The 18,748-nt window shown below is 34.1% G+C and overlaps 1 protein-coding gene across 1 annotated transcript in view; it reads right to left on the bottom strand.

The window, feature by feature from the left end:
- Positions 1–1,819: 1,819 nt before the first annotated feature.
- The window catches only part of LOC121391540 (carcinoembryonic antigen-related cell adhesion molecule 20-like), a gene marked incomplete at its 3' end in the record, with an annotated part of 52,731 nt that continues 35,802 nt past the window's right edge, over positions 1,820–18,748 (bottom strand). The window contains exons 4-5 of the mRNA XM_041523132.1: positions 4,515–4,775; positions 1,820–2,098 (exon numbers count right to left, since the gene is read on the bottom strand). Of these exons, the coding sequence (XP_041379066.1) occupies positions 1,820–2,098; positions 4,515–4,775 (540 nt within the window). The remainder of the gene's footprint in view (positions 2,099–4,514; positions 4,776–18,748) is intronic.

The raw sequence follows: 18,748 nt of genomic DNA, 5'->3' as shown, positions 1-18,748 counted from the left end.
ATTACTACTAATAGTTTTCCTTTTGAGGCAATCTACAAGGGTTGTCGGTCAATTAAATTACATCATGTGTTTGGTTTTAAAATTTATTATAGTCAGTATAGAGTAATGATTTAAGATGCCAATCGGAATATATCAATATCAAGTTTTAGAATAATAATTTAATAATTCTGCTTTTAAAAAATATGTCAACGCTGCGGCATAAAAGGTTGTTTTTTTGCTGTTGTTTGGGTTTTTTAAATTAAATTTATAACAAATCGGCGGCACATCGAAAAGTCAAACTGATCAAACTGATCCCCATTATATATAATGAATTCTTCCACAGCTGACGCAAGTTGCACATGAGTCAGTTTCACTATATATTTATTTTTTTAAAATTGGTGTTTCACATTTATGACTAGAAGCTGTTAATAACAATGTGCATGTAAACATGGTCAATATAATAATAATAATGAACAGTTCTACGCGTTGGATGAAGTGCAAACATAATTCTTGTTGAAATAAAAGTTTTATAAAATTGCTGATCCGCTGATCATCGAATATTTTTAAACATTTTTTTTTCCAAGACCGCCGAAACTGCCGAGCCGATTGCCGATATTGCCACTTTGGTTGGTTCGTGTACTGTATATATATATATATATAGACCCTAAAAAACTTATTTAGGCAGGCTGTTTTTAGACTGCCTGCATATTTTAAATCATAAGCCTGGTTTATGCACTTCCCATTGACCACATCTGGCTGTCACCTACAGGTAGAGGTAAAGCCACTAGAGGTCAAATTCATCCAATCAGCAACCACATTACTAATTGTTTAGTCAGAAGACTGAAGTGCTCCAAATAATTCTCCCACATTGTCAAATGTGTCAAGTGTCTCACTAAAATTTTATATCTGGATACAGTACTGAATACTCATACTGTATATACATCTATATGGGAGTTTAAACCAAAAATTTGTATTCTTTTTCATTTTCACTGTCAGATGTACACAATGTTTTAAACAGGTGATACTTTTTTTGTCTTAGTTACTGCTAACTGCATAAATTTATGGTTTAATATAAATAATATACAAATATCATTACCATGATACTGTATTAGGCAAATATCATTTATTGTGTTAAATGTATGTATCTATACATATATATTAAGACCTGCCTCGGTGGCGTCGTGGTTAGGCTGTCGATGTACAGGCTGGTAGGTACTGGGTTCGGATTCCAGTCGAGACATGGGATTTTTAATCCAGATACCGACTCCAAACCCCGAGTGAGTGCTCCGCAAGGCTCAATGGGTAGGTGTAAACCACTTGCACCGACCAGTGATCCATAAATGGTTCAACAAAGGCCATGGTTTGTGCTATCCTGCCTGTGGGAAGCGCAAATAAAAGATCCCTTCCTGCTAATCGAAAAGAGTAGCCCATGTAGTGGCGACAGCGGGTTTCCTCTAAAAATCTGTGTGGTCCTCAACCATATGTCTGACGCCATATAACCGTAAATAAAACGTGTTGAGTGTTAAATAAAATATTTCTTTCTTTATATATATTAAAACTATTTATTATTCTTTTTGTCTACACTGCATGTGATGTGGGGGCGGGGGCATTGGGACAAATTGGCATTTTATTTCCCCTCCATTCTCCATTACTTATAAATTGATAAATTAATTAATTGACTTGGAGAATTAGAAAAGTCTGTTGTTTGACTAACACGTGACATATACTGGCACTGACCAGATAACTAATGAAGGATATATGTATATGAAACACAAATTATCTTTTAACTTTCACCCTGAAACTTTTAGACTTGAACTAGCTCATTTTTTGTATAACTCACATCTAACAACAAGCTGCACACTTTTGTTGACAGCTGACTTGATGTTGTTTCCTGCTTCACACGTGTAGTGTCCTGTATCCAGACATCCAGCCTCGTTCCATGTATAATTAGCAAGTTTAGAGTTTGTCACATCACGTAGAGTATGTGAGTTGTTCATCAGTTTGATGTGAGATCCTGGATTACTGGTAACATCACATCTCAGAATCATAGCAGTCAGCTCATCAACTGTAACACTTGCAGACTGCGAGTTCAAACTCAGAGAAGTGATTGAAGATTGGTCTGCAAGTAAATATAATATAATATAAACAAATCATTCCACAATGTTTGTTTATGAGTAAACAAATGTAAAGGCTGCAATGGGAAATGGTCTGTAGTTTAAACAGGCAACATTAATGAAAATCACAACTATTAAATCATTTAAGAATTTTTACATAAATGAAGACTATTCAATTATAGCATTTTTGGAAGTAAATAAGATTTTTGTTGTTTAATTGGCTTACTTTTAACCTTTAGGCTCCGTCCCTCATTTCCCCCGAAGGGGCGGGGGGATATTAAAATTACCAAATTCACAATTTACTTATCCCTGTGTCACAGCTTGGCATTTATGGAACAAGAGAAGATTTGGGCCCCACCCATCAGGCACCCTCCATGGGTCAAGCAAGGAATTTATTTAGAAACTTTGTTTGTAATTTGCATTATTGTTCATACTTACCTAGTGCTAGCACAACAAAATAAGCTATACAAACCTGAGTCATAACCTCCACTGCAGAATTATCTTCCCTTTGCCGGATGTACATGTACATGTATATAGTACACCTGTGCTGGGGCAGACTGGAATGACTGAATAAAGGAAGACCTGCCTCAGGTTGGGTGGGACGTGACCTTTGTTGTGCTAAGTAAGTATGAAAAATAATGAAAATTTGAAACTTTTCGCCTGGTGCCTGGTTCTTAGCCACAAAAATAGGATCAGTCTGTAAAGTGACAGACCCATCTGTGTTGTAATACACCAAGTCACGCAAAAAAGCATGAATCTCACTAATACGACGACACACCGCTAGCGAGATAAGAAAAAAGAGGAAACCAAGCTCTACAAGCCTGACATGACAAGATTACCAGTTGACCTTGGCCTAGAGTCCTGCCTGTTTTTGCCTGAGAAAAATGTAAGTAATGCATTTGGTGGGATGCTTTTTACTCATGAAGGAACAAAATCAGGAAATCTGACACACACGGATGTAAAATCAGTACGACACAAGCTCATATAATAATCTCTATGATTTTACAAAACGAGTATCAAGATTTTTGTATTGCTTGTGCGAGAGCGAGGGTAATACATGACTCCTTATACAAGTTTCGAAAAATCAGTACGATTCGCATGCGAGTATAATAATTTCTTCATTATCCATATTATCCATATGTAAAAACATAATTAGAAGGAGACGATGAAATGACATCTTAGTAAGCAATCACACAGAGCTAAAACTGGTGAAGCTGCATTGTGTTATAACACAAAATTGCTTCCCAAAATTACGTCATTCATCAATTGTGCATATGAAATCATTATGACACAAATGTGTAATACTGGATATTTATTATCCATATGATTCAGCACAACCGAGTTAATAATAATCATATGAAGCACATGTGTAGTAACAAGTATAATGATGTAAGTTTGGGAAGCGACATCATAACATAACGTTGCTTCTCCAGTCCTAGCTCAGGCTGTGCACTTGAAATATGACGTCCTTTCCTTATCTCCTTCCAGGTGTGGCTGAAACATTTTGAGTTGGGTCAAGAAATTATTACACTTGCGTTTGAGTTGTACTGATTTTACGAAACGAGTGTCAGGATTCATGTATTACCCTCGCTCTCGCTCGGGCAATACAATAATCCTGACACTCGTTTCGTAAAATCATTACGACACACAAGCTCAGTTAATAATCTCTATATATCTAGTATTTATTATCCACATACATGTAGTTCAAGATATAGGGAAATATTATTTCCCTTTATATCTTGAACTACACAGTATATGGATAATAAATTCATTTATTTTTAAGAAAGATCCTCCTATTCAGTATGAGCACTGCCAGTGTACACTAACTGTGCACTACATTTTGGTGGAGTGTAATATCTGAGGCCGACGATTTGGTAACAGAGATGACATGTCTACACCAGCGCGCGATCGTACCTCTACTGTCTGCCAGTGGTCACCTTTCAAACAATGACAGCAGTTCCCCAGTAATTAGGACACCACAGAAAGTGTTGTGAAATAATTGCTTCTCTTTGAAAGCTTAATAAACAATGAACACCACCTGTAGTAACGGGTGTAGGTAGCAAGATAAATCTTATCATTATTTGTATATGTTCATACCTGCATTGCATCATACCGATCTGTCTAAAACAATAAATTCAGATCCCTATTTTATGTGATATTAATCAATAAAATAATGTTATTTATTCTGCTTGTTGTTTTAAATGCGTTCTGATCCAACACATATTTTTATTACAGTCAAATGTTAATGTGTGCTAGGGTATTGTTAAACATTCATTCATTCAGTACTAATTTATGTGTTTTCAAACATTTCACATTTGGGCAAAACATTAACCATGTCAACCGATTGTTCTTTGCCGTAAGGTGCTCCCCTGAATAGAAAACTGCATGTATGTACATCATTTGTTATAAATGTTTACTTACACTGTACATCCAGAGTAATTTTCTTGTCTAATGATTGCTGTGTGTTTTTGTTTCTAGCCGTACACGTATAGTCACCAGTGGCAGATCTCTGTATGTTATTTAATGGCAACACAGAACTGCTTGATTTTATCTGAGATTTAAACATCCACGTGAAAGAACAGGATGGAGAACAGTTAGTAGCTCCACATGACACAGATACATCGTCACCTTCCTTCACTGTCAGTGGAGAAGTGCTGTTCAGCTGGACACTGTCTGGACCATCTACGAACGAGACAAAAAACAACCCCAAGTTAATAATTTTGTTAATATCTCAGTAACACCAGTAACAATTTAGTGTTGTTAATCATTTTCACTAGTTTTATGTAGCATTTTTCATTTAAATGAACAGTCAGAATTTAAGCAATTCAGCTACTGGTACAAATAATGTTTATTACTGCAACAATAATAAAATGACATGCATGTCAACTCATCCTGGCACATAATAGCAAAGTTACATGTATAATAGTCGGCTCCGTGACACACGGCACAAATCTTTGTAACCTCTTAAGAGTCAATTTCACACACATGCATGCACACACTCACACACTCACTTGACACAATCGTAGAAAGCCCATGCATATTGAACATATTGCTGCAACTTTTCTAAGTCCGTGCCATGACATCACAGATGTTTTCTCTACAGTGTCAATGTCAGTAAACCCCTGCAATTCTATAAAACATTTTTTTTTTTTAATTATTATTAGTTTTCTTTTTTTTCAGTATGAAATCAACTCAACAAGGAACAATAAAGCGTTGGGTAAAAATAAAGATCGCTGTGGGTAGATCACGTACGTTTTTCACACTAGCTCCACAGACTGTCTATTAAGAAAACCTCGATTGAGGCCTCAATAAAGGTTTTGGGGTGGGATTTAACTCAATCGGTTGAGTGCTCGTCTGAAGAGCTTGCGTCGCAGGATCGAACCACCTTAGTGGATCCGTTCAACTGATTGTTTTTTTCTCTCATTCCAACCAGTGCATCACAACTGGTAAAAGGCAGTGGTATGTGCTTTCCTGTCTGTGGGAAGTTGCATATAAAAGATCCCTTGCTACATTAAGAAAATGCTCTGTTGACTGAGTCAAAATTACCAAATGTTTGACATCCAATAGCCGATGATTACTTAATCAATGTGCTCTAGTGGTGTCATTAAACAAACACAAACTTTAACAATAGATGTTTTAGATACAAAGTGTTTCCATCTATACCGTCAGCGCGGCAGTAACGTTGTTGTGCATACTGTATACATGTATTAATGGATTTGAAATAAAGGAACACATGCTGAATTTCTACATGCACTGAATGAATTAAATACTCTATTTCCTATGACGCCACCTGATTATACAGACAATAAAAGGCAGGTTATTAACAAAAACATCCTTATTAACTGACATTTCATTATGAATTTGAACAAGTGTGAACTTGAACTTCAGGAACCAGACGACGACATGCAATGTTTTACACAACATCTCAACACTCAAAAATGGATCTTCTCCACATCACAAAGACCATGAGTGTACAGGACTAAAGTACTGTCGGAAATAGAATAAAAATGATTTCCGCTGATTATTTCTTACATGTTAAATTAACAAGAAATTTTTTTGTAAATATCTATTTAAGGATAGTCTACCTAATTTAGCATTTACTTGTTTGGGCTCTCATAAATCTCATAAATTAATAATTTATACTGCAATTCAAAATAATCAGTTAACTTGCAGTTTTAAGTTAAAAGGTTTTTTTAAGAGTAAATGAAATTGACACATATCATCAAAATGTGTTATAGTCTGTTCCAATAAAGGTCACAAATCACCTGTTTACTGACGTATTTATTTTAATTTCAAGAGTAAACACCACCTTGTATATCAACGAGAGCCCAAACAAGTAAATGCTAAATTAGGTTGAGTATCATTAAATAGGTATTTACAAAATATTTACTTGTCAGTTTAATATGAAAGAAATAATTGACAAAAATAATTTTTGTCCTATTTCCGACAATCCTTTAGTTTCTCAACTGAACAAAGAGCATGAAAAATATCAACTCCCACAAAAAAGAACCTATGGTTGCACATATGGTCCCCTAAAATTTGTCAAACTAAACTCAAAATGGATCAGCTTTTAATGGCATTTGCATTTGACAAGATGCATTTGGATAAGTTCTATGTAAATAGCATGTCACAGCAGGATGAAGTTTGGTTAAATTATTGTAATTTTGACAACCCATTTACATCATCATCATCATTTCCTGTCATGTCTAGTGGCATTTAGGGCAGCGACGAAGTTCCTTCATGCCGGTCTATCCCTAGCCAATCTCTTGATGGTGCCCCAACTGTGTTATGTCTCTTTCATCTCTATTTCCACTGTTCGGCGCCATGTTGTTTTCGGATGTCCTCTCTTTCTTTTCCCTTCAGGGGTCCAGCGCACTGCAATTCTGGTGATAGATGTGTCTTCTTTTCGGAGCACGTGGCCAATCCACTTCTGGTGATGATGATTCTCATGCTTTCCTGATTGGTCTCTTCCAGTACTTGCTCATTGGAAATTTTTCTGGGCCAGAATATCCTTAGGATTCTCCCGAGATTGGTTGTGTGGAAGGAAGATAGCCTAGACATGTCTTTCTCTGTCATACACCAGCACTCTGATCCATAGAGAAGGGTGTTAAGTATACAGCTCTGGTAGATTCTTAGCTTGATCCCTTGCTACATTAAGAAAATGCTCTGTTGACTGTGAGTCAAAATTACCAAATGTTTGACATCCAATAGCTGATGATTACTTAATCAATGTGCTCTAGTGGTGTCATTAAACAAACACAAACTTTAACAATAGATGTTTTAGATATAAAGTGTTTCCATCTATACCGTCAGCGTGGCAGTAACATTGTTGCGCGTACTGTATACATGTATTAATGGATTTGAAATAAAGGGACACATGCTGAATTTCTACATGCACTGAATGAATTAACTACTCTATTCCCTATGACGCCACCTGATTATACAGACAATAAAAGGCAGGTTATTAACAAAAACATCCTTATTAACTAACATTTCATTATGAATTTGAAGAAGTGTGAACTTGAACTTCAGGAACCAGACGACGACATGCAATGTTTTACACGACATCTCCCTTACGGAAATAACTTATACAAACTTATAAGTGGAATATACTTCACTTATACGCCACTTATAAGTGGCCTATAAGTTACCCATATATTGGTATAAGTGAAGTATCAGTGTGTATAAGTATAAGTGAAAAGAATGGTTAACTGATACATCACTGATACTCCACATATAGTTCACCTATAAGTGGTTTATCAGTGGTATAAGTGAACTGGAATTAAGACATTTTTTGTTTGTTTCTATAAGTGAAATATAAGTAAACTATTAGTTTGGAGATAGTCCTTTTGCAAAGGAAATGATGTGTTCCAAATGAACGGGGAAAAAACTAAGTCCAAAACATTTTCATGGTTATTTTTTAAAAATTCATAACTTCTCACAGGATTTATCAAATTCATTGGGAACAGTGGCTAAACAACCAAACATACATGTAACAGAATTTGATAGTATTTCCAATAATCATTTTAAAAATTATTAATATTAATATTAATACACATGATGCTATATGATTATAATTATCCCATGCTACCTCCTCACTTAAATAGACCCACCTTTCACAATAAATATCTGTAAAATTATAGCTGTAGGGCAGAGGGGTGTAGAGGGGGGTGGGGGGTGGTGTGGAGGTGAGCTCCATTTCAATGTTTATTACAGTATGGATTTATTTTATCTATTAATAGTAATTTGTATTTACATATAAAAAAAAGTTAATTAACTTTAAAAAAAAAAAAAAAACAAAGACAACAACAATGACATCAGGAATTCAGATAGAACAAGGGATTATTATGAGAGGTGCAAAATCCTGAGATTAATAGCCTTGCCATGGTGCAACTTCAAAAGGACTTAATTCAGATACCACTGTGTGGGTCTCCAGTCAGTAGGAGGAAACTACAGAAAAAAAACAAAATGGCGGCACCTGGACATTTTCTTTGTGCACATGTGTTTTGTTAAGACTATACCTCATGTCCGTGGAACAAGTCTATCATACAGGAAAACTAATTTGGTAAGTATATGACTACATGTAGCACCTATTTTTTAATTTTAACACTTCATGTTTTTCATTTAAAAACCATGCATTACAATCATTGTTGGATTTTCAAATAGACAAAATGGCGGCATTCCTTTGTCTGATAAATTCTCTTCATTTATGTTAATGCATGTGCATAGACATTTCATTTAGTGAATACAACTATAGTTCAAACTATAGTGCTGATTATAGTTATTTTGTCACATAAAGTTTGGTGTTGTTGTTTACATTTAAATATTATAAGTAATTAGTAGTAATTAATTAAAATATACTTGTGGTTTCCCTCTGTTACCAACAAACATGATTTTTTTTTTTTTTTTTATGTCAAGGCAAATTTTAAAGTTTTTAAATCCATATGATCAATTAATAGCTTGGAAGTATTAATAAGTTATAATTTTTAATAAATATAATTTTAATCATTGTGACTATAGGAGCAATGGAGGAACATCTGTGCCATTGTACATTAAAACAGTTTATGTGATAAAACCAACTTGAAAAGCATCATATATATATATATATGTATTTTGATTAAATGAACTAAAATAATTTATGTAATGTTCATCAACTTCTGCAATTCACAAACACTGGAAGTCTTCAGATATCACCTTACAAAGGGATTACATAGCTCCACTAATTGGGGCAATAAAATATCTATAGGAGAATCATAATGGGAGTTGTCACCTGATCACTTTGTACCTGTCTAATCAAAAGGATGTGTATCTCTAATTCTAGCAGACTGGGAGTAATTAATTTACTTCACACAGTTCTAATTAAAAGCCCAAGGGAAATGGGGGCAGTTGTAATGACTGACATTTTAAACAGTAACATGAAACATATTTGTTTGCTTTTATGTTTGCTTAATACACATATTAATTTTTATAAGCCCAATCATTGCATGTTAATATCATTTACATTAAACTGTTCTAAAGTCAGAATACCTATTGTTCAGAAAAATAAAGATGCTACAAAAGAACACCAAAAGAAAAACCTAGGGTCATCATATTTTTTACAAAATGCAAAATTAAAATGGATGTTTTCATTTATTCACCAGTTATAATATATCACCAGATGCATACATGTTGTAATGGTTCATGTACTGAACAAATCAGTCTGACTGATGTTTTATTAAAGTTGATCATCGATTCAGCTTTAATATCCTCAACATGTACATACAAATACATGAAACTTATGGAAACATAATCAGTTGAATCAGAGAAATTTATAAACAGTTATTACTTATTTGCATGATTCTTTCTAGTACTTTCCAGAACTTAAGAGTTTAAAAATATATGTATATACATGTATGTATTTTATTTTCTGGTTTCTTCTTAATTAAAATTAAAGTTCAACATTGAAATATTTCAAAGTCTGTTTTAATACAAAAATTAACGTTTATTCTAGAGATTTGATTGAATATTTTTTTAAACTATTATTTTTTAGAAGTAAAATTGAAAATTTAACTGAAAGTTTGTTTTTTTTCCTGAAGTTTTGATTCCCCACATCTGAAACTTGGTAGGCTGTGATTCTCTAACTTAGTCTTTAAAAACTAATACTAGAAAGAACTAAATGTTTACATTAAACAATTGCTAATTACATAGCAGATCTATTCAGACTATATGAAATATGTTTTTCTTTTGCAGAATCCCATCTGAATGTTGGATGACATATATCAAGATGGCACTGAACAAGACATAACTGAAAAAAGGGATGTGAGAGAATTCAATCTAACATTTAAAAATAAATATTCATTTATATTATTTATAAAATATTTCTTTGCATATACTGTTCAGATATACATGTATTAGTGGGTCACTTCGGGAAGAATGAAACACTACTTTGTTAAAGACTATTGTGCTTCAATTTTTATGTCTTGCTGACAGTTTACAGATAGGGTGTGGAAGTGCTGTCATACTGTACTGGTGACATAAGAACAATAACTTTTTAAAACAATTATTTGAATTAAATGGGTCATGAGAATTCCTATGGTATTCATGGATTTTGAACCTGTTGTTTCACTCTTCTTTTTTCTTTTCTTTTTCTTTTTCTTGACAAAACATTTGTTACCAGTTGGGTAGCTTGACCAAAATTGGTGTCCATTTCTGTGGGTGGAGATAGGGTCAGTCGCATTAATACAGAAATTACCTAAGAATATTGAAATTTGGCCTCCAGGGACAGATTGCTGCCTAATTTCATTTGTTTAATGATGTCACCAGAGCACTGATTAGTTCATCACTGGCTACTGGATGTAAAAAATTAAATTGATAATTAATTTTGACCCATAGTATTCAGAGGAAGCTCTCTACATGTTTCAAAAGCAGCAAGTCATCTTTTATATGATCTTACCTCAGACAGGACAGAACATACCACAACCTTTGATATTCACTTATTTTCACTTATATTTCACTTATACTTCACTTATACAGCGTTTTTATAAAATATCAGTGAATCACTTATACTTCACTTATACAGCAATGTTTGTAAAATATCAGTGAATCACTTATACTTCACCTATACTTTACTTATACAACAGTTTCTGTTAAATATCAGTGAATGACTTATACTTCACTTATAGTGGGTTTTTTTGTAAAATATCAGTGAATCACTTATACTTCACTTATATTTCACTTATACAGCATTTTTTTTTAAATATCAGTGAATCACTTATACTTCACTATACAGCAATGTTTGTAAATATCAGTGAATCACTTATACTTCACTTATACCTGGTACTTCACTTATAAGTCACTTATATATATCTAACACTTCTGTTAAATATAAGCGAATGACTTACACTTCACTTATATATATGGTTAACACTTCACTTATAGGTCACATATACTTTGTATAAGTGATACCTCATTTGCATACAAAATCCTAATCGTTTACTTATAAGTCACTTATACTTGAAAAGTATTAACGACTTATACTTCACTTATAAGTGAAAAATATAAGTCATTTCGGTACTCAAAAATGGATCTTCTCCACATCACAAAGACCATGAGTGTACAGGACTAAAGTACTGTCGGAAATAGAATAAAAATGATTTCCGCTGATTATTTCTTACATGTTAAATTAACAAGTAAATTTTTTGTAAATATCTATTTAAGGATAGTCTACCTAATTTAGCATTTACTTGTTTGGGCTCTCATTGATGAACAAGGTGGTGTTTACTCTTGAGATTAAAAGAAAGATATCAGTAAACAGGTGATTTGTGCACTTTATTGGAACAGACTATAACACATTTTGATCGATATGTGTCAATTTCATTGCTGTTACAATATGTGAGGGACTGTTTCTGATGATGGTTTACCCCTATCCCTCTCCAAAACTAAATATTTGTAGTCATTTATAAGTAACTTTTGAGCAAAACTGTCAAGAACCATTCTGAGTTTGTGATCTATTATACCGGTATTAAAGGTGCTATCTCAATGTTGCACAATGACAGCTATTGCAAATCGTTTTTTTTATATATAAAATTTTGATTTAACATTTAAAGAAGACACTTTTAACTGTATGTCCATAAATGATTATAGGAAATATTTTTTTTCTACTAGTAAAAAATACATTTTTATTGGAGAATCTTTATCACAAACAGATGCTCACATATAACTATGATATAGCACCTTTAAGTGGTTGCAAGATTGTGTAAATGTCTAATGCACTTATATTTAATTTATTTTCAATAAATATGCTTGTCATAATTAATAATTTATACTGCAATTCAAAATAATCAGTTAACTTGCAGTTTTAAGTTAAAAGGTTTTTTTAAGAGTAAATGAAATTGACACATATCATCAAAATGTGTTATAGTCTGTTCCAATAAAGGTCACAAATCACCTGTTTACTGACGTATTTATTTTAATTTCAAGAGTAAACACCACCTTGTACATCAACGAGAGCCCAAACAAGTAAATGCTAAATTAGGTTGAGTATCATTAAATAGGTATTTACAAAATTTTACTTGTCAGTTTAATATGGGCAAGAAATAATTGACAAAAATAATTTTTGTCCTATTTCCGACAATCCTTTAGTTTCTCAACTGAACAAAGAGCATGAAAAATATCAACTCCCACAAAAAGAACCTATGGTTGCACAATATGGTCCCCTAAAATTTGTCAAACTAAACTCAAAATGGTCAGCTTTTAATGGCATTTGCATTTGACAAGATGCATTTGGATAAGTTCTATGTACATAGCATTCACAGCAGGATGAAGTTTGGTTAAATTATTTGTAATTTTGACAACCCATTACATCATCATCATCATTTCCTGTCATGTCTAGTGGCATTTAGGGCAGCGACGAAGTTCCTTCATGCCGGTCTATCCCTAGCCAATCTCTTGATGGTGCCCCAACTGTGTTATGTCTCTTTCATCTCTATTTCCACTGTTCGGCGCCATGTTGTTTTTCGGATGTCCTCTCTTTCTTTTCCCTTCAGGGGTCCAGCGCACTGCAATTCTGGTGATAGATGTGTCTTCTTTTCGGAGCACGTGGCCATCCACTTCTGGTGATGATGATTCTCATGCTTTCCTGATTGGTCTCTTCCAGTACTTGCTCATTGGAAATTTTTCTGGGCCAGAATATCCTTAGGATTCTCCCGAGATTGGTTGTGTGGAAGGAAGATAGCCTAGACATGTCTTTCTCTGTCATACACCAGCACTCTGATCCATAGAGAAGGGTGTTAAGTATACAGCTCTGGTAGATTCTTAGCTTGGTACATGTGACATATTGTGCTGCCTTCATGCTCATGAAAACACATGTGGCCTTATTTAATCTGCTCTGAATGTCCATGCTTGCACCACCATCCTGGCTAATGACGCTACCCAAGTATGTGAAGGTGGTTGTACTTATTAGTTCAGACTGCTGATGGACTTGGGATGCTCACAGTCATCACTTTTGTTTTCTTTTGGCTAATTTTTAGTCCAGCTTGTTGTCTTTTCTTGTGTATGACAGTGAGAGTGCGACAAGAGAGCAAGGTCATCTGCAAGATCAAGGTCCTCTAGAGTGGAGAAGAGCATCCATCTGATACCTCTTGGTTTGTCTTCTGTTGTACATTGCAGTACCCAGTCAATGATAATGTTGAAGAGGATGGCCGACATTACACACTTCTGTCTGACTCCAGTTTTCACATAAAAACTAACCGATTTACATACAATGTACATTATATCCAAATGTATCATGTGTCCAAATGCCATAGGAATTGACAAAAATATATTGAAAATGCCTCTCCTGTCAGGCTTGTCTATATTGCCCTGACAGCCATACTGGATGTGCAACCAGGCTGAAGTTTGGTTTAAAGAAGTGGTTAAGGTGGAATCACAATTTAAAGGCAGAACTGAGAATCACAGTTCTGCTAAAAGTGGTCTGTGAAGATCTAACTATGGCCAAGGGGTACATGTGTACATGTGGAGTCTGTAGTTCTATGCCTAGTTGAAGATAAATGTTAACAGCGACAACTATGTTGGACGATAGACAATGCATGATGATATAAACTAGCTCACCTAAGTGAGCTAAAAATACCTAGAAATCGCCCCCAAAAGAAATGTTATGTCCGGGTTTACATTAAGTTTAAGTACATACTTTCAACTCTGTTTCCATCATTCAACTCCATCACGGGGTGGAGTTATTTACATTTAAGTGGATTTATCCATGCACTATAGTGCAGCAATGTTTGAAGCTTCCTGTCATTCCATGGAGGGCCCTGCTTAAGTTAACTGACAATCATAATTAAAAAGTTCTTCAGCAGTTACCCTGAATAATAATGGCAGGAACAGATCGAGTGGAGTTTAGAAAAATAAGGATATGACAGAAAAATCAGTCAGCCATTCTAGTTCCACTGCACATGGCAGCTACGATGATGACACAAGCAAGATTTTAGCAGGGTTTGTATTCTCTAGTTTACAAGTCCTGTTCATAAGGGAGTTTGTGTAGTGATGGTTATGGTGTGGAGTGGATTTGTATGGACACCTAGGGCTGGTTTTTGTCATTTTTCATGTACGAATGCATGTTTTCGAAAAAAAATTACTTTAGATTATTAACTCATACTAATTTTGAATTAAAATATGCTATTTGCAGTCTACAAATGAAGAAAACATTAACACACTGTGACCATGAATGTTGTTATCCTGGATTGGAACCCCTCTAAAGTTGCAAAATTCCTAATTTCATACCCTGAAAGTGATAGCTAGGACGAAAATACACCACTGGTACATATAGTTTATTTCCACATTGAAATGACTAAAACACACATTTTAATGGCTGAAACACTTACTGACAATCATCACTTTTCATTTGTGCCTGTATTGAGAAAAATATACAAGTGCATTATGATTTTCTACAAAACTGATTTTCTACAAAAAATTTAATTGACTGATAGTCTGAATATTAAGTGTATTGTGCATTGCGTAAAATTTTATTCGACTTTTGACCTCATTTTAACAATCTGAACAAACAAAATTTGGAATAATAATTAAATAAAAAGTAAGATAATTGTTAGTTCAATTAGAAGTCTTCATGAAACATGACTGCTTTTAACATTAAAAAGTTCATGACTACACCTACTATTTCAAGATTATGCCATTAAGGAGAAAATTACACTTTTTGGCTTAATTTCTATTGCAGGTGTACCGTATATCTTCACCTATAAGTCTAGGGTTTTTTTTTTTTATCAAAATATTATTTTATAACTTAGGGGGTCAACTTATAAGGGTATCAGAAAATGACACCAATTTTTTTTTTTTAGCATTTTGGGGATGGTATTGCCAGGTTTTATTGTTGAATTATCCAAGTGTTTATATTCAATTTAATTTTTTGACATTAATCAAACTCAAAACTTGTTTTTGCATGCCTATATCCATTTAAGGTTCAGGCATGTCTCTCGGATCCTACCCCTGGCATATGGCCAGCGGTTTGATCCGGGGGAAGAGGGAGATTGACTGAGATAATTCAGAAATTATTAACAATAGGAGTGGAGATATTATTACTTTGGAAGTGTCAATTCGAAAAAAAGAAAAATTGCAATGATATTGAATAACTAAAAATATGTTTAGTATGACACATAATGTTGATTGGGCTGTTCTAAAATATATATATAACTCATATATTTATCTTATTAACTTAGGGCCTAGAAGAATGGTTCAGAAAGGGGTAGGCTTCATGACCAATCCAATCTGCCGATCCAACATCCAGGTGAGGTTCCACACACTCACTGGGCCGAATTCCCATGACGCGGGCCGGTTGAACACTAGACAACCCTAGCTCCTAACACCCAAACTGCCAACAACCTATCACCCCTATATATCCAGCATTCCCTCCCTTCCCACCTGAGCCATAGTAGGCCATATTCCAGTAAAGTCATGTGCAAAAAGGGAGATATATTATTGAGACAAGTAGACACAATATTAGGGAGGGGTTATATAATATATATATTTTCTAGTCATAGGAGGCTACACCAAAGCAGCACATTGATTAATTAATCATCAGTTACTGGATGTTAAACATGCATCATGGATACGTCCACTTTATCTATTATGATGTGCTGTTTCACTTATTTATCCACAACACCCATGGTAAGCATTCAATATATATATTAGGCATACACACTGTGTATTGGCCATACATACATAAAATTCACAGAAATTGCATAATGGTCGCCAAATATGATACAACCAGACATGTGATTGGGATATTTTGATTTTCCCGCTGCTTACATTGCCTATTGTGATGTCGGTGTGATTACGAGTCAGCTAGAAGTCTTCCAGGATAAATCTGAGAAGCAAGATCTAGTGTTTGAAACAAATTTGGTCCGATATATCTTGTATCTAATTAAAATCAAGTGTAATCATTGCATCAATGTGGTAAATTCCTGTCTATTTCTTGTTACATAATAATGAAATGCATGCTATATTGTTTGTTTTTATATTCCATGTACACATAAAAAAAATCCAGCTGTAATATTAAATTAATCAAATCAGTTATCCGATAGGTTTGTTTGATGCTGTGGAAATGTATCTTTTATAATGTGGTAACGTATATGGTGCAAAACGTTGGGTTTTTTTAATTCACTTGGTACAATAATAATAATGCATATATCGGTCGATAGTGTACATACCACTGATATAATTTTGTTTGTCCTGGATTTTACTTTACTCAATGAAATTCATTTTAGTTTGACAATGGTTATAAAAACCCTGAATGATTCCAATTTGATCAGTTGATGCACCTGCTGATTAATACCACTGTTTAGAGAAATAAAGTCCATATACAATGATGATACCTGCTGTTCAATCTATGATAGATACTTTTGAGACATCTTGCTACAGTGAGGTATATATACATGTATGTCATTCATGCAATGTGTGGGTTTCCGAGCAAGCTCTGTTCAGATCTACAACACAATGTTGTGAAACAGCAACACTTCGGAACATGATGTCGAGTCGGCTGCAGTTGGTCAGTCGGCATTCCAACCAGATAATGAGAATACAAATGATTTCCACGTTGTGTGGGGGATTCTGTACGTGTTTGCCATGCATGGCAATGATCGGTACATTGGTTAGGTTCTACAGACCAATATAAATGATATGGATATGGATATATGCATACCATATCATAGCACAAAGTTCAGAGTCAGATCATCTTAAAATTGTCATCAAAGTCAAGTGAAATACGGATTGCATTTAAAGAGTTAATTATACCACTTATAGATAGGTCGTATAGTTAAAATAATTTTGACAATTGTTTCAATTTTAGTTTTAATACAGATATGTTGCCATGTGACAGCAGCTATGCAATCAGCCACTGTTTGTCACTTGTATTGCAGAGAACATGTTACAGAAGCATAGAAAATAGTTTGGAGTAATGTTTGGCAGAAAAACTAGTCTTTTTTTTTTTTTAACAATAAAAATATATTACTAGTATATATTCATCACAATGTGTCATTGATTTTATGAAACATTTATCCAGATTAAGGTGGAATAATTATCATTTCTTATATTAAACTCATAATTAAGTTGATCTGTTTCAAATATGCATATTTATGTCCTAATTAGGCATATATTTCAACAAAACAAATGCCTATTTTGTAATAGACATCAACCATGAACACTTCTTTATATTACTGAAAGACACAACCCCTGCAATTAAGAAAATGACCACAGCAAAACAAGGGTGTCCACAGCATTTTTCATGGCAATTTTACCGTTAACTTGCTTGCATCTCTGGACCCCATTCCACGAAGTGATCTTAACCCTAAGATCAACTTAAGTGCATAGGGTAGCTATGCGCTTACGGTAATCTTAGGGCTAAGATCGCTTCATGGAACGGGGCCCTGGATTGTAAGTAAATCTGAACGATGAGTTTATTTGTGTTATCTGCCAATATTCATTTATACCAGTGGCAATATCCGTTAACTGAAATTAACGTAACAGTTAACACGCAAATGACACATGCACGATCAAGAACAATGGGGCATATAAAGCATAGTCATTCTGTACTGGCATGCTATTTCAATCTTTATCTTTTTATTATATTATATCAAGTGTCAGAATATATTTAATGCAACACAGAATTTAAATAATTTTCTTTAATAACGGCATAATTGCTGTTAGGAAATCTGTCACCAAGATCGAAAGTCCCTTTCAAACCAATGCATGTAAATTGGTAAAGTTTGTTTTGTTTTGGTGGATTAGGTTATTCGGCACCAGAAAAGGGTAGCATATTTTGTCAATATAAATGTCAGAGAAAATTTTATTAAACTATCGAAACGATCTCTCTCTCTATATATGTATATATAAAGAGTTTTATCGCAAAACGCGATAAATGCCACTATACACACCCAATCCTAAAAACTTTTATTCCAAACCACCATAAACGCCACTCGTTTCTCTGCAATCTGCGATATACCCTCAGACAATCGTATCACGTTTTGCTGAAAACTGAATTTGAACTTGTGTTTGTCTACGTGTGAACAGTGTCTAAGTGGTGTTTGCATAATGGTTTTTAATACAGCGTTTATTATTTAACTCTTCATATATAAATATCTCATTATCTGGCTGACCATAACACTACAAGC

The sequence above is a fragment of the Gigantopelta aegis genome, unplaced genomic scaffold, assembly GCF_016097555.1.
Source record: "Gigantopelta aegis isolate Gae_Host unplaced genomic scaffold, Gae_host_genome ctg2604_pilon_pilon:::debris, whole genome shotgun sequence".
Taxonomy (NCBI): domain Eukaryota; kingdom Metazoa; phylum Mollusca; class Gastropoda; order Neomphalida; family Peltospiridae; genus Gigantopelta; species Gigantopelta aegis.
The sequence above is the reverse complement of the archived record's forward strand: the minus strand, read 5'-3'. Positions and strand labels throughout refer to the sequence as shown.